Source organism: Mustela putorius, unplaced genomic scaffold (assembly GCF_011764305.1).
Source record: "Mustela putorius furo isolate JIRA1106 unplaced genomic scaffold, ASM1176430v1.1 tig00003972_pilon_pilon_pilon, whole genome shotgun sequence".
Lineage (NCBI taxonomy): Eukaryota > Metazoa > Chordata > Mammalia > Carnivora > Mustelidae > Mustela > Mustela putorius.
Window position 1 is genome coordinate 19,597,495 of NW_025422115.1, and position 20,991 is coordinate 19,618,485.

The window sequence follows — 20,991 nt, forward strand, 5'->3', positions numbered from 1 at the left end:
CAGGAAATGACTTTACATACAAAGTTATTCAATGAAGCATTGTTTGTAATAACCAAAGCCTGAAAACAACCCAATGCCTAATAATTGAGGTTAAAAATTTATGGTAAGTCCGTATTATCTAGTATGTGAAAAGAGACAACTATTTACATATTGACATAGAAGAATTGTCAAGATACATTATTAACTGATAAAAACAAGGTGCAGAAAAATGTATATAGTATCTGTGTTAATAAAGAGAAGGCAAAAAGTGAGGAATATTATGCACATAATTGCTTGTCTACTCAGAAAATATGTTAGATATCCAAAATGCTAAAAGTGATTACTAGTAAGGAGAACAACTGGATAGTAGAGGAACAAGGAAGAGACTTTTTACTCTATACCTTGTGTACAATTTGAATTTTTTTTACCAAGTGGATGTATTACCTATTCCTATTAGAGAAAATAAAATTAAATGAAAAGAACCACATAACTATATAATTAGAAGGTTGGTAAATGCTAATGGAGAAATACGGAGTAGAAAGAGCAAATAACAGGGAGATCCAATATAGACTTGTTTGGAAAGAGTAGTTTCCCTGGATAAGAGGTTTTTAAAAAATGAAATCTAGGAGATAAGGCATTAGCTTGGAGAACAAGGGATGAGGAAGTGGGCAGCCCTGGGAGAATCCTAAGGCAAAGGAAGAGTTTGTGCAAAGGCCCTGAGGATGGAAGAAGTTTGGCCAGTTTGCAGCACAAAAAGACCAGTATGACTGGAAAGAAGAAAGGGGAAGGGAGTTGGTTGCAAGAGGTGGAGAGGTAGGAAAGACTAGTGGTGTAGATCCACAGAGCTCATGTGAGGGATTTTATTCTAAGGGCACTAGAAAGGCACTAGAGAGTTCTGAGCAAAGAGTGACACGGTCAGACTTAAAGAGTTCGTGTTAGGTACATCCGGCTGGCTCAGAAGAGCATGTGACTCTTGTTCTTGGGGTCATTGAGCCCCACATTGAGCGTAGACACACTAAAAAAAAATAATAATAATAAACAGTAAAAATAAAGAGTTCATGTTAGCTAATGAATCAAGAGGGGGATAAGGACTGATAATCTGGGAGAGACCACATGATAGTGCAAACAAAAGACAATGAAATAGTTCATTTGACTAGAGTGAATAGATTCTCAAGGATGTTAGAGGCAAAACAAATTTCCTGTGCTATAGAATTGGATATGGGAGAATGAGAGGAGGGATAGATATCACAGGAAATGACCAGGTTTCTAACTTTAAAAGCAACTGGATGAAAAATAGTACAGTCAATTACTGAGATGGGAAGTCTTAGGGAAGATGTTGGTGGAAAACTCATAGGCACACTTCCCAATGTATAAAATCTCCCTGAAAGGGGTCCTGTGAGGACTACATGACATTCTTAATGCCTGTGTTATTAAATAAATATATATTGTTACTATTGTATGTTTATATATCTCTCCTTGGATCCCAGATCTTAGGAAACAGATGGAGCACTTTTTGTGCAAGGGCCTTTTTTGTAAGAAAGTATGTTGATTTCTCAAATTAATAACTAAGCTTAATGTGCTTTAATTGTGTAATTAGGAACAAATTCCTCAAAAAAACATAGTATCTTCACAGGAAGATCCCAGAATTACATAGACACAATTCTTATATAAGAAATGGGTCTTCATTTCCCTTAGAAATCTTCCCTGGATGTAATTTTGCCTATCAGGATCATTTCAGTCATACAGCTGGTTAAGGCATTCCAAACAAAAAGACATTCGTCTTTTTCTCTCCCATGGTAGGGCTTAAGGAAGCAGGGGAAAGAAAGAGCTACACCCCCGAAAAAGAAAAGAAAAGAGGAAAGGAGGGAGGAAGCGGGGAGGGGAAAGGGTCTGTGCTAATAGGGTCTAACAGCCAGCTTTGTTCTGATGCCACCTTCTAGGCAACTCTAGCACAGCACCTAACGCCTCTTATGTGGTACTGAGCCTCCCAAAATTCATACCACCAACTCCTAAGGGTCAGCCAACACCTAGGAAACACTATAAAATAACGAGAAGCTCCATGGACCTTCATGGAACATTTTAAATATACCCATTCCTGATACTACAGATATACTCAACAGTGAATGTGGACAAAGGACTATACATTGCATTGTGAGAAAAAATACTGGCAACAACTCAAATCACCGGGGATTATTTACATAAACTGAAGTACATCCATACTAACCCACGTTATAGCCAGTAAAATACTTCAAGATGGTGAAATGATTATATGAAAAAAAGTAAAGTAAAAAATATGGTATGCTTCTGTTTCTTAAAAAAATAAGGTGGGGAGAGATTCACATTTTGTAAATAGAATTAAGAAGAAATTGCAAGAAACTGATAATGATGTTTGTCTCCGTACAGGGAGCAAAGAGGGCTATGGGAAACAATGGGAAGATGACTTATTTTTCATTGCTTACCATTGAATAAAATTTGACTTTTTATTATTTATTTTTAATTTTATAAATTACTTAATAAAATATGTAAATGAAACCACTTTGAAAATTCTCATTCCTAGAATTCACTTCTGATTTGGATCTTGAAAATCACAAGGTCCTATCCTAGCAAACAAAGAAAAGGACGGATCAGCTAGAAAATCAAAAATCTTTTAAAACCCATCAGAAAGATAAGGACATAAAGAAACATAAATGAACCAATCTCCAGAAAGTGCTACGTCCTTCAGAGGAGAGAAAGACCCATGGCTGTTCCTACTCCTGGCTGAACTATGCTGGGAAGAGGAATCCACCATAGGGGAATAATGAGAAACCAGATGAAATTTAACAAAATTTTAACAGGTCCATATAGACTGGCATGACATTTGCAACAGGAGGACCCAAATCCACAGAATGGGGTCTGCACCCATTCACCAATCTTATCTCTTGGGTCTTAACCAGGTATGGGGAGATAATAGATGAAAAGTGGGAGTGGGGTAGGAGAGTTGAGACAGATCAGTCCTGCCTAAGAGGTTAAGTGGAGCCTCTCGCAAGTGCAAGAGACCCTTTAAATGAGGGCACAAAGGAGGAACACTAAGAAATCCATCAGAGGTACTCTTGAAGGTTAAGAGTGGGGCAGGAGAGCTGAGAGACTCGTCCCCAAAGCATTGTGGGCATTATTCCTTAAAGGCTAGTGTAGGACACATGCAGGAACTGAGAAAAATACCTTCCAAACCCCATTCCAGTGATCAAAAAAACCTGGTGGCTAGGTCAGTTTTTTACATTGAGACTTCTCACCTTTCCAAAGACTGATGACTTTGCTGAGAAGCTAAGTCAGATTTCTGGAATCTTGCCAACGTCCCAAACCCAGGACTTACTGAAGGGAAAGTGCTGATTCTGCCTTCAAAACATTTAAAACTAATGGTGGATTTAATTAAAATAAAGCCCATACCTAGGTTAACTGAGCCACTACTCAAGTTGGTTGAAAGAAAAATGGGCATGCCCCATTTTGCCCCATTTTGCAGATCAGATCCAATTTCTATTTTTTATGCAAAATGTCCAGCATACAATCAAATCAAAGGCATGTGCAAAAGCAAGAAAATAAGATCTATGGTAATGGAGGAAAGGTTCGATAGAAGCAGAATTAGAGACAACCTAAAGATCAGGATCTTTAAAATATCTCTGGTTAGAATGTTAAAAAAATCTGGTGGAGGCCAAATACTGGAATCAATAGATAAGATAGGGTTTTTTGAATAGTGATGATGAAAATGCTTTAAAAAATCTAGTGGAAATGTGGACAATGTTCATGAAGAAAGGGGAAATTTTAGCAGACACATGTTAACTACACAAATATAATGAAGTGCTAGAAATTAAAAATACAATATCAGAGTGCCTGGCTGGCTCAGTCAATGAAGCCTGTGACTCTTGATTTCAGGATTGTGAGTTCAAGCCTCACACTGAATGTAGAGTTTACTTTTTAAAAAAAAAGTTTATTTAAAAAAGGAAAATACAGTATCAGAAATAATTCTTTAAATGGAGTTAACAGGAAAGCATTCAGGAAACTTGAGGACAGCTAAATGGAGAGTATCCAAACTGAGAACAAGAAAAAAGAATGTTGAGATCTACAGGATAATATCAAATCATCTAATATATATGTAGTTGGAGTCCCAGGAGGAGAAGAGAGGTGAGACAGTATGGAGCAAGAGAAATATTTGAAGAGATAATGGACAAGAAATATTCAATATTAGTGAAAAACATCAACACAGATCCAAGAGATTAGGTAAAACTCTATACAAGGAGAAACAATTTCTAGTCAATCTGCTGATTATCAAAGATAAAGAGCCAATGTAATCATGGGAGGGGTGGGAGGGTGAACATACATTACCCACAGATAAATAATAAAAATAAAGGATGACTTATGACCAGAAACAAATGAGACCTGAAGATAGATAAATGACTCCTTTAAAGTACTGAAAAAAGAAGGAAAGGTCAACACGGAATTCTAGGGGCACCTGGGTGGCTCAGTGGGTTAAGCCTCTGCCTTTGGCTCAGGTCATGATCCCAGGGTCCTGGGATTGAGCCCCGCATCCCCCTCTCCCTCTCTGCCTGCTTCCCCCTTGACCCTGCCTGCCTCTCTGCCTACTTGTGATTTGTCAGTCAAATAAATAAAATCTTTAAATAAAAAAAAAAAAACACACAGAATTCTATATCCAACTAAAATACCACTCAAAGGGCACCTGGGTGGCTCAGTGGGTTAAGCCGCTGCCTTTGGCTCAGGTCATGATCTCAGGGTCCTGGATCGAGTCCCACATCAGGCTCTCTGCTCAGCAGGGAACCTGCTTCTCCCCACCTCTCTCTCTGCCTGCCTCTCCGTCTACTTGTGATCTCTGTCAAATAAATAAATAAAATCTTAAAAAAAATAAAATAAAATACCACTCAAATACAAAAGTAAAATAAAAATATCCTATGGTGGTGCCTGGGTGGCTCAGAGGGTTAAACCTCTGCCTTCAGCTCCATGATCTCAGGGTCCTGGGATAGAGCCCCGTATTGGGCTCTCTACTCAGCAGGGAGCCTGCTTCTCCCTCTCTCTGCCTGCTTCTCTGCTTACTTGTGATCTCTGTCAAATAAATAAAATCTTAAAAAAAAAATCCTATGACATATAAAAGCTGAGATAATTCATCTCCAGAGAAACTACAAGAAAAGAAATGCCCAAAAAAAGTCTTTCAGATTAAAGAATGGGGAGTCTAGAAATAACCACACATAGTCAATTGATTTTCAACCAAGATACCAAGTCAATCTAGTAGGTGAAAAAAAAAATTTAAAACAAATGTTGCTGAAACTGGATATCCATGTTGAAATAAACCTCATTTTGAATACAAAAATTAATTTGAGATAGATCATATATCTAAATGTAAAACTCCAAAGATGTAAAGCCTAAAACTACTGAGATGGATCATACACTATCCATGTCAACATAAAACCCCAAACCCCAAAACTTAAAAGAAAATATGTTGTGACCTGGAGGTCATACAACTATAAAAGAAAAAATCAGACTATCAAAATAAAAATTCCTGCTCATCAAAATATCCCAATAAGAAAGTGAACAGATAACCCATTGTCTACAACCAACCACCACCAAAATCACAGTACATATATCCATTATAAGGACTTGTATCCAGAATTCACAGAATAATCATCGTAAGACGACAATTCAATGGGAAAAGACATGAAAGATACTTCATGAAAGATACACAAATGTAAGGTAAGCATCTGAAAAGTGCTCAACATCATTAATTATCAGGGAAATGTAAATTAAAATCACAGGTTATTTCATACCGACTAAAATAGCTAATAAAAAAACACTAGCAACAGTAAATGCTGACAAAAGATATGGAGCAACTAGAACTCTCATATACCACTGATGGGAATACAAAGTGGTAAGCCACTTTGAAAAACAGGAAGGCAGTTTCTTAAAAAGTTAAACATACACTTACCATGTGACTCAATAATCTTCTGCTGTTAGGCATTTATCCGAGAAATTAAAACGTGTCCATAAAACAAAATTTTAAATTTATATAATAATATACATAGCAGTCTTATTCATAATTGCCCCAAGCTGGAAACAACCTAAAAGTTCGTCAATAGGAGAATGGACAAACAAATGGTGGTATATTTACAGAATGAAATACTACTTAGCAATTAAGAATGATTTACCAGAACATACGATATTGTTGAATCTTTAAAGCATTTTAAGTGAAAGAAGAGTGAGATGCAAAACAGGACATATTGTATGATTCCACTTACAGGAAGTCCAAAAGCAGGCAAAAAAAATTCTTTAATGCTAAAAATTAGAGTCGGAATGGGAGGAAGATTATTTGGAAGATGCACAAGAGAACTGCATGGGATAATGGTAATGTTCTGTATCTTCTTTTGGGTTGTTATCGCACAGGTGTATACATTGTCAAAACATCAAACTCAGCATGTAAGATGTGTTCATTTTATGATATATTGATTTCTATGTATCAATTTAAAATATGAGTGGAGGATTCCTATTCCAGGAACATCTGTCTCCAAACCATTACTGACCTATCTGATTTGTTCTCCTCAGTGTCTGTTCAGGGCTAGGCCTCTAATTATAGAATTTATCTTAAAGAACACACAACTGAGTGTCTCAAAGAAATAACATTTAGAATCTATGAAGCAATTTTGTTGAAACAATAGTTTATTTCCATTGGTTAGTGGGCAACCATTTGACCATCGTTAAGGCACTGACTTGTACTAATGACTTCAACGTAAATAGATGGTATAATAATTAACCTACTCTATTGCAAGCTATTAAAAAAAGTAAAAATTAATTCTTCAAAGGCATGTAGAACACTATCACTCTTTGATATTTGCAGCCATGACCTTCACAATGTTTCAGAACAGTTGCAGGATTTTTTGATACAAATTCGTTTCCTATCCAAAGAAGGCATCTTTTCCCAAAGCTGTCAGACACTCAGTTATGTTTCCTTCTTTACTAGAAAATGTTTTAGTATTTGCTCTAGTAATGTAGAAATGAACCACAAGGCAGGGTTATATGGTAGGAATTTATTAATGAGCAAACAACTTTGTTCATACCAGGAAGACCAGCAATTAGGTTATAAATGAGCATATGCAAGAACTTACAATTTTAGAGCATTCCATCAGAATGTCTACTGCCCAAGTAGGCCCACAAGAGGTGCTCCATAAATGCTGGCTATCGTTTTATGCCGTACTCCCTCTGAGCAAATGATGTGACCTGCAGAGGGAGAGTACACACAAGGAGCCTCCCTGTGAGAGTAAGCTGGGAAATTCATTGAGTGTATTTATAATCTAAAAACAAGATTGTGTCCCTCAGAAAATTTAAGATGAAATCCTACTTTGCATGTTTGCTCAGTCCTCAGTAATCCCACCATGGCGCACTGATTCCAGAGAACCAAATCCTCACTGTACAACCCCTAGAGTCACAATTCTAAGAAACAGCCATTTAACGCACACTTCAGTGGCTTCTAGGGCATAGCTTTGTTCTTCTACATACAGAAACCAACTTCAGCCATCAGAAGGCAAGCTAAAATCTACTAAGCAAGGGTTCAGCCTAGAGAGCTCTCTGAAGAATTAACTGTCTACTATACAGAGTTAATTTTACATTCCTACGATCACCTTCAAAACTCCTAACCTGAAAGTAACTTGAATACCCTATGGCAAAAGCAGACAGCTTGAAAAGCAAATACCAAACTTTTATATAGGTGCCAAAGACACCAAGCTGAGCAATGTTACTCTGTGCATAGGGAATCAAGTCATCAGCTCACAATAGGTTAAGACTGACCTTCTGAAGAGGGTTTGAGAATATGAAGCTTGCTTCTTAACTCTAATTAAAACACTAGGGTGGTTCTCAAATATGAGGCTGAAAAAGGCATACTTTGTGTCCTTCTTAGTAGAGTATCTGAGGCTAACAACAAAAGAAACGCTTTGAATGAAGAAAAGCCAAAAAGAACAACTGGTCATTGAGTCTCCAGGGCAATCTTAAGGCTGGAAATCCCTTAGCCAGTGTATATAATTTTAGCAGATACTTTTGGCCAGGCTGTCTGAAGCAGCTATTGATAAAATACTGTAGCGGTCAAAATATGCTTCCAGGTTGCCACTGTCTGGGGAACCTTGGCAACCCATTGAGTCTTTATGTTGAATCAGTGTTAATAGCTTCCCGCAAACCAGGAGACTTCTTTGTTCACTGCGGTACCTCCAGCAAACAGTGCCTGATACCGTGGGTATTCACTGAAGGATTTTAGGTTTGAATTTACATTCAGCCATATACAAAAGGAATACCTCAGGAAAATTATTTTTGAGCTTCTGTTTTCTTATAAAATGGATATGGTAACGTCTATAAGATTTTTTTTATTTTTAATTTTTAATCTACACTACACCCAATGTGGGGCTCACTCACAACCTGAGATCGAGAGTCACATGCTCTTCTGAGTCAGCCGGGATTGTGAGTTTAAAAAATACAGGACCTGAAGCAGTAAACACTAAGTAAGTTAGCCATAATTGTCTATGATATATTAATACTTTGTATTTATTTTAAAAGAAAAATTTCGGGGCATTTTGGTTTTGTCAAAGACTACTTTTGTGACATGCAGCTAGCAAACCATGACCTACCAAATCTGCCTCCCAACCCAGAGGGGTAAGCTCTCAGGAACCACATTTGTAGAGATGATGCTGGCTGTTGGTTTCTCTCCACAGTTAATATGTGACACCTAGAGCTACAGGGTTGCTGACAGGAAAAGCCGAAGCTGTTACAATGATGTGGATATACAGATGATACACAATGCCAGTTTAGTTCCTGGATCCAATCCCATCCTGCCTTTGGGAGTCTACAGGACAGCTCTGGGTGTTTGTTTGGGGGATTTTTGGCCTAAATTAGTACTAGCATGCTTATTATTTGTAACTAGACTTTTCCAACTAGTTTTCTTTGATTCTCAAAATAACCCCATAAAACAGACAACAGAGCATGATGGAATGAACACATGGAATTAGACAAGCACGACCCTGCCATAAACTAATTTTTGAGTGAATTGTCTATGAACCTGTTTTCTCATTTATAAAATAGAATAGCAATGTTTACTTTGTTTTAGGGCTGCTTATAGGATATAGATAAAATAAGGCATCTGGCAAGAAGCACTCAGCAAGTTATAGCTCCTATTGGTATCCCCATTTTACAAAAGAAAAGCCCATAAAAAACTATGAGAAATTTAATATTTTTTCCACCACACCACATGGGGAATAAAAACAGGAAAATCCACCGTTTTAACACACGAGAATGAAAGCAACAGTGAGAAACTTGAGACTCAAGTGCTCTGAATTTAACTCTGAGTGATTAAATGGAATTATACATGGACTTGGCACAAATAGCTTAATGACAGCTTTGCTTATAACCCTTCAACTACCTTTGCTCAGACTCTAATTTACTCCCCAGATAGATCTGTCTCCCTTGGGAATAGAATATATTGCCAGCTTATGTGAACTTTCTACTCTGCTTGTCGTTTCTATTCTTCTTTTGGTTTTGTGAAATGAATTACGTTTTCCAAGGTGGACTACAAACCAGAAAACTGACAAAAAACAAATTGGGCACTTTGCACTAGACCCTTGGAAGACAGCAAACCACAAAACCTAGTCAGAGCCTACAGTATAGCCCTTTCCTGAGCTTGTGAATTTGCCACAGGATCATTGTCCTTTATGACCTAGAGTGCTCACCTATACTCTTTCCTTGAAACTACACACATCTAGATCAACTGTCCCAACCTTGTCTGCATGTGTCAAACTGTGTTGCATAATCATCAGGAAAGGGGTAAGGATACTACTGATACCTAGGACCCAACCAAAATGATTAAATGATAATTGCTATGGGGTACAACCTAGGCATTAGTTTTTGTTCTGCCTTTTAAGTGATTCCAGTGTGTCAGACGGACAGTGGCGTTCAGTAGCAAACACAAGATTAACATAAATTGCAAAACAGTATGGCCCAAGTTTTTTCTTTAACCTACATTTAAGAATATTGTGAATTACCAACATCTCCAAATTGAGAATTCACGTAATGTGTATTTCAGGTGCTCCTCTCAGTGCCCACAGTAGTCTATTAAAATATTTACCTGGCTATTGGAGATATGATTTTGGGATGCCTTACTTGACACCCCTGGATTACTGTAATAAAGTTGTGCTTTTGGTGCTGCCAGAGCTGCTACATATCAATGTGTGTGATTGATCTATATGCTAATTGACTCCTACTCTGTAAATGGCCCTAAAGAAGCATATCTGTAGTTTCAGATTTAGTCTGAAAACTGCATTTCAAACAAATTCTCATTTTTCCCAACCTGCTACTGCCTAGAGAAAGGCTAACAGTCGCCTTAAAAAATGATTTAATTTCACAATAAGCAACAAATTAAAACTCAGAAGTTGTCTGTTTACTCCTACAATAGGCACTATTTATTTCCAGTTCAGCATTTCCAAATTAGCAATTTCATCTTGGGAGATTAAGAAGCAAAATACTCAAAATGAACCAGAAATACATCAACTTTATCCCCAAACAAACCTGACAAAATCTGAGGGGCCAAAATCTGAGGGAACACCTTTTCCTGTTCCTGAAGGAGTCATATGCCATCCATTTCCAAGAAATGCTGAGAACAAGCAAATTTCAGCTGTTTTGTACATTTTCGGTTATCACTTATAAAACAAATTCTGTAACAAGTTCCAACAGGCTATCCAAAATTCTTTATATTAAAAACTCACTTGAACAAATAACTAGACCAATTAACTGCAAATTGCTTTGCCACTGTATCAAATCAAAGAATGCTGAACCCTTTACTCTCAACTATCACAAATGATGGTCTTCCCATGAGGACAGTCCTAATCAGCAAGGTGGCAATAGCTATTCTTTCATGGCTGGTTTCATTTAATTGGGCAAAACACAGAGCCACATTAGTTGAAACTGCAACAAATCAAAGATCAGAGACAGTACTTAACATTCCTCGAACAGTAGCAGTGACAGGCAGGCATTTATATAATCTCTTATGTGGTTTAAAAGCACAATGCTGTAGTTAAGAGCTACTTTTCCTGGTACTGAATGCTAGGTCATTCTGAGACCAAATTAATATACAAAGAGGTAGTACAACCTTGATGAGTCGCAGATAGAAGAAACTGAAATCTTGGGCAAGTTACTTAACCTCATTGAGCCTTATTTTCTTCTTTTGTAAAACAGAGCAATTTCTACACCTCCGTAGACAGTAACAGAAGGTAAAGTGCTTTGCAGATAAAAGTGATACATGAACTCTCATAAGTATAGATCCAAATAAAACCAAATTAAATTGTCTTAAAATCTGGATTTGGCTAGAATATCAATGATGGAGATCTCCGACTTAGGGGGACCTTCTCTAAGAAAAAACTCTCCCTCCACCCCTACAGGAGACATTCCAGTAGCTTTTAAGAGTGAGCTAAATGGAAGCAATGTAAGGGAGTTTAAATGACTTAAAATATTTTACGTTTAAAAAATGGGACAAAAAATCTGAGCATCTAATATCACTGTAACAACACAAAGAGCAATTTAAATTCAATGTTCAATACAGAAATTGGAAAGCTTTCAGAAAATGCTCTGAAAGTTTCATTAACCAAGTTAATTGTTGGGGATGGTCTCATTCACAGTTCCCTGCAAAGAAACGGAAACAAATCTTGTCATTTTATATTAAGTAGGAACAGTGAATAAGGCACGTAATAATACAGGTGACTTGGGCCACCAATATATCTTTTTTTTAACTATAAAAATAAACATAAGTAACTAATGGAATAACAAAATAAAAGTTTATTTTATTAGAATTAGGAATGTTCTTTCCCTCTGGGCAACCTGAACAGTCCAGTTACAATGAAAATCTAAGAACAGTTATTTCCATAGCACAGGGTGCTCTATGCACAAAATTACAGGGTTAGGAGCATTTAATCAATTTACCGATCTGATTGTCTCACCAACCCGCCCCCTCCCATCCCCCAAGTGCTCTATACCGGGATTTGTAGCTAAAAGATTTTGTTACATCAAGTCCTTTTCTCTCTTGTACTAAATTTCAGTTCCTAATCATGGCTGAACCACATTTTACACTGCAGATTCAACCATTTCAAATCAAGTCAGTCAGTCTTGGATCTGTTATATATGTGTGTATGTATACACATGTGTATTTAATATATTTATTTAAACACACATAAAACACATACAATCTGGGTCGCAGCAAATTACACAATTTAGAGTTTGATGATATTATATGCTACTCAATTTTACCACTGTGTGTATCCTGAGCTTTGGATCAAAATTTTATTGAAAGTCATTTAAAGTCCATCTACTGCTCAATGAATTGTTCAAATGAAGCATGCACTTTCAAGACAAGGTAACTGCCCTCAAGAAGACAAGGAGACCCTGGTGCTTACCGTGAACAGAGCCCTCTGACAAAAAGACTTAGGTAGGTGAAATAGGGAAGCTGTCATACAATATGGCTTGCCTATCCCAGCTGGGGTCACTGAAGCTACTAACAATGAAAGTAATAAACTCAGGGAATTCTGTCAAATATGGAGATAGCTGTTAGAAGCTTGAAAGTTCAGAAAAGGCCAGTTCACCTTGATCCATACAAATCAGGGAATGCACCCACAACTGCAATACCCTTAGGTAATATGCCAACACTGAAACTAAAAAGCATCTCTAAAAAGCACTCTTCCTCCATGGGTGGGGCTGATATTATGAAGTACACACACTGTTTTTGGATACTTGTTGCAAGACGAGCATGTAGAGAGGATTTATGACACTGAAACCTAGATACTGCAGTTAATAAGATTTTTTAAAAACACCGCACATACACAAAACATTTTAAGGGAGCCACATATATCTAGATAACAACTCTGGCTTCTTTTCAAAGTTACCAGGAAAGGAACTCGTTCAAGCTTTCTGTTAAAAAAAAAAAGAAAATCTCCTTAGTTTTGAAAAATGTCTTTTAAGATTGATGCAGTCATTTAAAATAAAGTCAAATGAATGATGGGGGAGAGGAGAGAAGAGACTATGGAAGAAGCAGACACTGAGTTCAGATTTGCACCTGAGGTGGCAAAGGAAGGAGAGGGTAAAAGGTATGGGTGAAGTTGATCCTAAAGCGACAAGTGGTTTAAGGAAGCAGCATAATATACTCAGCAAACATTCACTGATTTTTGATGGGAAAAGAACAGTTGCAAGTACATCTCATGTAACAACCTTTTTCTAAAAGGAAAAGTAGGGTTGATTCAGCAAAGCCTAACTTAGGCAAAAGGCCAGAGGAAAGTGAACCTACTTCCCAATGGAGTAATAAGATGTACAGTGCAAGAGCAGACAAAGCTGCCTCACAAATGGTAAACACTCCCTAGGCGCAAGTCATTTAGAGGAAGACAAAGAGGTCATGAAAACTGGTATTTAATATTAAGACCTCTTGATCTAGTTGCCTAGTTCACTCTGCACTCCTGTATAAAACTGACAGATTTAGGGATGCTGACCTGTTGAAAAATACCACAGCCGGAATGGCCTAAACAGGTATACAGTTAATAAAACCACCACCATCCTTTACTTTTAACATAGCTCTTAGTAGAAATTTCATAAAAATGGACATCACAGCTAAAATGCATTATTAATTTTCCTATCTGCTGACAATAGAAAAGAAGCAAACTCAGTGATTTCTATTTAAATGCACTAAATGGGTATATTATGTTCTAGGGGTGTTTGCCTTCAAACTGAACCCACAGCAACACACACAAGCAATTTCAGTATCTGCCATTTTAAATTCACAATCTGAAACTAAGTGAATGGCTATTTATTTATATTTATATTTAAAGCAAAAACATTCTATTTGACACCCTAATGTAAAGAAGGGGTGAGAGAAGAGCCATAACTAAAATCTTAAAAGGCTCAAAAGCAGCAATTAAGGAAGAAAAAAAAAAAAAAGGAAAAAAGTGAAATGTTTCCTCTGGATGTGATAGGGAGCATAGGAAGCCTTCAGCTGTGTGCATGACACAGGCACACAAAGGGTTTATTAGGTAGATGAATGAGGCCATGGAGCGGGGAGGAGGTTGGGGACTGGGTCATTCTTAACGACAGCAAAAAGCTCCCTGTTGTAGCCTTTATTCAGGCCATGGCATTTAGTCAGAGCTTGACCTCCCTGTCCCTGATCAAGAGCTGGAATTCAAGGCATGAGGCCCATGGCCAGCAACGGACATATTAGAACGAGAAAGGGCAAAGTAATCTCAGGAAAGGAAAATCAAAGAGCTCTAGTAAGGTCTTCCAGAGGTGCTAAACCAACACACCTTTATCCCAACCCTCAACCCTGGAAAGATAAAGCAAACTGAAAGAAAATGCACAGCAAATAGACATAATCTTGAAGATTTTTAAAGAATAAATATTTTTTTGTAATTAAACATTATGCAAACACGTGCCACGCTTGCTTTGTCCATGCATATGCGCTATATACAATTTTGAAAAATACTGTGTTGTCTTCTTGTTTTAAAAGTCATATACAAAGTTTTTTTGTTTTTTTGTTTAATTCCGCTTGCTGCCTACCCCCGTCCCAGCCCCAAGAATTTTCTTTACAAGGAACTAATTCACTAATTCACTCATGACCTTGGGGTATGAGAGAAAGAGAGTCAGTCTGTGTGTGTAGGTGTATCTGTATGTGTAGGGAGGAAGGGGAGGAGGGCCTTTACCAAAGTACAACAAAATGGCTGGTTTGGACATGAAAAGCAGTGTCAAGGAGCTGTTTTAAATTTTAACTGTACTATACTCGGAAAAAGAAAAAAAAAAAGGAGTCAGCTTTGAGAATGAAGCTACGTTACAAGTTAAAGTTGGAGGGCTTTTAGTGTGTCTGTCACACTTTTTTGGCGGCCTAGAATACTGTTGTACAATGGTTTATCTACCTTTTTTTTTTTATTACAATATAATTTACTTAAACTTTCCGTTAACAAAACAGAATTCTGGTACTACAGACCAGAGGTGTCAGAACAGGCTTAGTGCCTCCTTGTTTGTGTTTGTTTTGTTTTGTTTTAATTGCATGAGCACTCTAGATGGTAAAGTTTTCAGAGTTCATTTTATGCAGGGCCATTCTCAGTCCTCAATGTACTCCCACAGATCTTTTTCATAGCCTTCATGCACATGCTGTAACAAAACCCTTCGTCGACTCTCACAGTATCTGCAATCAAAGAAGAAGAAAAAAAAAACACTTGTCAGCCTCCAATAATAAAAAAAGAGGCATTAACTTATTTTTTAAAGGCACTCCTACAGTTTAACCAGACTTGGAACAAGCACTTGTTTTTTTTAATAGGCGCATCTTCAGGTCTAGATGTACACAACAAACCGTTTTCTAATTTTAAAAAGGTATTCTTCAAAAGCTGTGATTCCCGGTTTTGAGAATTAATTTAAGAGTAATTAAATGTTAGAAATACCTAAGGCCCTTAGAAAGCATTTGATTCAATTCTGTCATTCTACAGATAAGTAAAGTTTCAGAAAGAAGTACAGGGTTACTGATTCACTGCTATAAAATCTTTGCTGTGAAAGTGACTATAAACACAATGTAATAGCTATAGTTGACTAAGGGAAGTGAAAATATTACTTGGGACTGAATCTCCAAGTCTTCCAAATGCCCAAAGGTTTCTACCACTATGAAAAAGATATTAATATCTGCCAGGAAACAACTTTGGCAGAAATAGCTCCATATTGAGAAAGCAAATATTTTGCAACTTTATTAGCTTAAGAGGCAGCAGATCTGGAAGTATCTTCTAACCCTAAGACAAAGTAATCCTCTCCTTAGGAAAAACAAATCTAAGAAACACTGTAAAAGAGCTTGGTTAGCTCACGTGTCGACAGCCATGATTCCCAGAATCCCCAGACTAGACAGAGCCAACATCCTAATCTCAACCTTCCTCCTAATAACCATTTGCCCTTTCTTAGGTTCTTTCTTCCTCACAATGTGGCAACTAAGTAGAGAAAGCTGAATGGAAGAAGCAGAACTAGCCAGTGGGATAAATGCTTGACAAGCACTACTATCTGCTATTTGTTGCCTAAACGACAGAAGCAATCTGTGGGAAACATGGCAGCAACACAGTTACTGAATATGCTAAATCCAAGTTCCACTATCATCTAATTTGGTCACTAATGCACAGGGCCAGGAACTTCCACTCAACAACTGGTAAAGAAATCCCACCTGTACTTATCTTGTACTTTCTGCTTTATATCCTGTAGAGAATCTTGGGAAATATCTCGTTCGAGGTAGCCCGAAAGCACCTCTGTGGCGTTCTCTAGATCTGCTTGGTTATTCTGCAAGAGAGGAGGAAGAATACATAGTAAAGTAGGGCTTAGATGAAAGCTAAAAGATATACCATCCTGGCTGCTGCTTTGCCTACAGACTATTCTCAACACTGACTTTTCACAGGTGATTTCTGCACCTGGAAACTCTTTGTAACTTTCACCTCTAACAACTTGTTCTCCTTTTTTCAGGATAATTTTTTATATTTTTAGAAAGATCTACCCATTACCACTGGAAGAATATCGAGAAAAAGTCCTGAAAAGGATTAGGAAAAGTCTTTTGGAATATTCCAGCTCTGCAAACTGCTATCTGCTAAATCTCAAAAAAGAGGGGAAACTTGAGGGAAAAATATAAACCCATTCCTGGTTACAGCTGGCTGTACCTAGAATAATGCACGGAAGATTAAAATTGTTACCCTTTACTACTATGGCTAGTTCTGTACATTTACCCATTTAAATCCCATCTGCTGGTCAGGATTATTGTCTAGTCACCTATAAGTGTCTTATGCATCAATTTTTAACATGCAGTTTATGTTAGTTTCAGGTGTACAATATAGTGACTCAACAATTCTTTACTTAATGCTCATCACAAGAACCATCTGTCACCAAAAAATGTCAATACCATCTTAATGACTATATTTCCCATCCTATACTTTTTCCTTTTCTTTTTCTTAAGATTTTATTTATTTGACAGACAGAGATCACAAGTAGGCAGAGAGGCAGGCAGGGGTGGGGGGGAAGCAGGCTCCCCACTGAGCAGAGAGCCCGATGCAGGGTTCGATCCCAGAACCCTGGGATCATGATCTGAGCCAAAGTCACATGCTTAACCGACTGAGCCACCCAGGTGCCCCTTTGGATCAATTTTTAAATGAGCGCCTCTAGTTGAAAAACCTTTACTCCTAAAAGCCCCTGTTAGTAGTCACTACTTTTCCACCAAAGGTGACCACCATATTAACTTCTAATACCAGGTATTAGTTTTGCCTGAATAAAGACTTTTACTGAGAACTTATAATTTGCCAGGTGCTATATAAGCAATATATGTGTATTGTCTCACTTAAACCTTGTTAACATCCTTGAGAAGTATTTATTTCCATTTTAAAATGAGATTTAGGGGGGCGCCTGGGTGGCTCAGTGGGTTAAAGCCTCTGCCTTCAGCTCAGGTCATGATCCCAGGGTCCTGGGATGGAGCCCCACAACCGGCTTTCTGCTCAGTGGGGAGCCTGCTTCCCCTCTCTCTCTCTGCCTGCCTCTGTCTACTTGTGATCTCTCTCTGTCAAATAAATAAATAAAATCTTAAAAAAATAAATAAATAAAATGAGATTTAGGTGACATTAAGTAATTTGCTCCAAGTCAACAGAGAGAAAAAGTGCTGAAGTCCAGTTTTAAATTCAGGGCTGACTCCAGAGCCTGCACACTTAATCACTAGCTGGTTAAACCACATCAATCTGAATGCAGTTTAGGACAAGAAATCTAAATTCTGAGCAAATAGAAATCTTTAAAACTCATATATATCTTATCTATGAAAGTCCAAGTAGTCCTATGACACAGGGATTCCTCCCCCCCTACCCAGTAACTATTCCTACCTCAAAGATAATGGACTGGTTATTCTTTTTGAGGTAGAAAGCGAAGACATAAGTGTACATGAGTGTGGCACGACACTGGCAGAGGACATCAACTGCTTTCTTCAGGAATTGCACCTCAATCCAGGACATGTTGTGCTGTTGCATCTCCTCCATTTTCTGCTTCACCTGAGCATAGAGTTTGTGCTCAAAGCGTAGACTCTGCATGTGGTTCATATAGCGATTACAGTAGAACAGGTACCTCTGCAGGGCTGCCCTAGATCGCTGTCCCATTAAGAAAAATTATGGACATGTAATTATAACAAATATATCAAATACACACAAAAGCTGATATATTTACAGGTGAAACAATATAGGAATTTAGGGTAAAATCAGGAATAAACAGGTATCTCTTGCCACCTTTTGTTCTTTAATACTTCTATGAATATCCTACACCTGTTCTTTCCCAATATGGCAGCACTGGCAACCTGTGGCTATTTAAACTAAAATAAAAAATTCAGTTTCCCAGTGCTCAATAGCCACTTGTGGTCAGTGGCCATAAAGAACATTTCCATTATAGAAAGTTCTATAGGATAGCACTGTTCTGCAGTATGCAATAAGCAAACAAGTTAAGAAGCATCAATATTTTAAAGTAGAAAACAATAGGCAGCCAGACATCATCTAACTCCTCATATAATACCAAAGTAAGTCTACAGTATCAACAGATAGGTGTCCCTCTGACTCCCCAACTGAGTTTGAATTTGAGTATCTAGAATTAGCCACTGGTTTCAGGAAATACAGAGATAAAAGAACCTACTAAATGATACCAGGAGTTATAATCAGCAAAATCCAGAATGTGAAAAATTTAAAGGAATGACTTAGTCTCCTCAACAAATTAATAGCAACATGGAGGGGGTAAAAAAAGGAACAGTAGACCTATAGATTAGAGAATACTCAAAGATACCAATCAAATCCAATTTGTGGGCCTGTGTAGATCCTGATTTGAACCAACTATAAAAGAAAATTTATGAGATAAATGGAGACACATGAACATTGGATAGTTAAGGATATTAACAAAGTATTGCTTTAAGAACATATAGATACAAAGATAAAAATGGTATTGCAGTTATAGTAAAAGTCATAGTAAAAGAGTAAGGAAAATATACTTTAAAAGTATATTTAATGATACATGAAGTATTACCAAAGAAACAATATGATATCTAGTCTAGATTATAATATCAGACTGCAAAAAGAATTCACTGTGGTCTCTCACAGTATACTGTAAGTCTATAGAGACAGACTTTTTTTTTTTTTAAAAGATTTTATTTATTTATTTATTTGACAGGCAGAGATCACAAGGAGGCAGAGAGGCAGGCAGAGAGAGAGAGAGAGGGAAGCAGGCTCCTGCTGAGCAGAGAACCCGATATGGGACTCGATCCCAGGACCCTGAGATCATGACCCGAGCCGAAGGCAGCGGCTTAACCCACTGAGCCACCCAGGCGCCCCTAGAGACAGACTTTTTAAAAAAGTAATATTATTAAAAAAAAAAAAGCAAAGTAATATTGTTATCTATAGTGCCTAATATGCAGAAATTAATAAATGTTTGTTAAACGCAACCACTATGAAAGGGTTTCTTACCACACATATGTATTTCCTTTTTTTTTTTTTTTTTTAAAGATTTTATTTATTTGAGCAGGATAAGGGAAAGAGGGAGAAGTAGACTTCCTGCTGAACCAGAAGCTTGATGAGGGACTTGATCCCAGGACTATGGGGTCATGACCTGAGAAGGCAGACGCTTAAGCAACTGAGCCACCCAGGTGCCCCTGTGTATTTCTTTTTACTGTCATTTCCTTTTCCTCTCCTTATGCCTCAGAGACTACAAATAGCACAGAGCTACCAGGCCCTATGGTTGGGTTCCTATTTAGAAATACTATGAACCACATAATTAGCCAATCACATGATCCAGTATCATGCAACACTGAAACATCTAAAAAAGCCTATTATTACTACTCAGGAATCAGAGAAGTATCAAATCAATGCTTATACACTGGAAAATTGCAATATTAATGTTATTAAGTATGTGTTAATCGAAAAATTAATGCCAATTATGTCTAAAATCTAATATGTAGAAAATAATCTGCTTGGCATTTTATCTCCCCCCAAAGCATTAATATTCTCAAGTCTGTCAAATTTCCAAGATTAAATGGAAAAAAACCAAACTACCAAATTAAAATATATGATGTTAGTGGACTTGATTTAGTAATTGATTTAATGATTCAGTAATCCTAAAAGCTTCTCACTAAAATACCTCTAAAATTCAACATGAACCCATTCTACCATTGCAAATAAGACCAACTTTTTTTTTTAAGATTTTATTTATTTATTTGAGAGAGAGACAGTGAGAGAGAGCATGAGTGAGAAGGTCAGAGAGCGAAGCAGACTCCCCATGATGCTGGGAGCCTGATGTGGGACTCGATCCCGGGACTCCGGGATCATGACCTGAGCTGAAGGCAGTCGTCCAACCAACTGAGACACCCAGGTGTCCCTAAGACCAACTTTTAAATCAAATGCTAGAACCTGGACTGAGAAATGCACTGAGTGATGACCTGAAAATACTTTGGAAGAAAACCCGAAAGAACAAACCTGACTGCTTAGAGCTTAGAACAGAGATGAGCAAACTTTGGCCTATGAGCCAAAATCCAGCTGCTGCCTGGTTTTGTAAATAAAGTTAACTTGAAACTTTGTTCAACTTCTGTCCATAACTCTTGTCATGCCTACTCATCTTGGTCTATGGCTGATTTAGCATTTCAAAATCAGAGGCAGAGTTGAATTGTTATAAAGATTTGGAAAGATACAACAAAGATTTACATTGTTGTATAGTCTGTAAAGCTAAAAATATTTACCACTGGCCCTTTACAGAAAAAATATACTGACTCTCCTGGTCTAGAAAATAAAATCCAAATGTCCACCATGAATAGCACCATGGCACATACGTTAAGTCAACAACTTTCTACAAAACAGGTATACACCTTTCCAAAGTACTCAACTATCCATCTCCATTCTTTCTGGACTGTGTATCAACCTTCTTGTACTTTCTGGACTGTGTATCAACCTTCTTGTACTA

At 37.5% G+C, this 20,991-nt stretch overlaps 1 protein-coding gene across 1 annotated transcript in view; it reads right to left on the reverse strand.

Annotated features, from left to right (window-relative positions):
• Window positions 1-11,802: 11,802 nt before the first annotated feature.
• The window catches only part of ARIH1 (ariadne RBR E3 ubiquitin protein ligase 1), a 118,847-nt gene continuing 109,658 nt past the window's right edge, over window positions 11,803-20,991 (reverse strand). The window contains exons 12-14 of the mRNA XM_045070709.1: window positions 17,892-18,152; window positions 16,208-16,320; window positions 11,803-15,196 (exon numbers count right to left, since the gene is read on the reverse strand). Coding sequence (XP_044926644.1) covers window positions 15,112-15,196; window positions 16,208-16,320; window positions 17,892-18,152 — 459 coding nt within the window. The 3' untranslated portion in view covers window positions 11,803-15,111. The remainder of the gene's footprint in view (window positions 15,197-16,207; window positions 16,321-17,891; window positions 18,153-20,991) is intronic.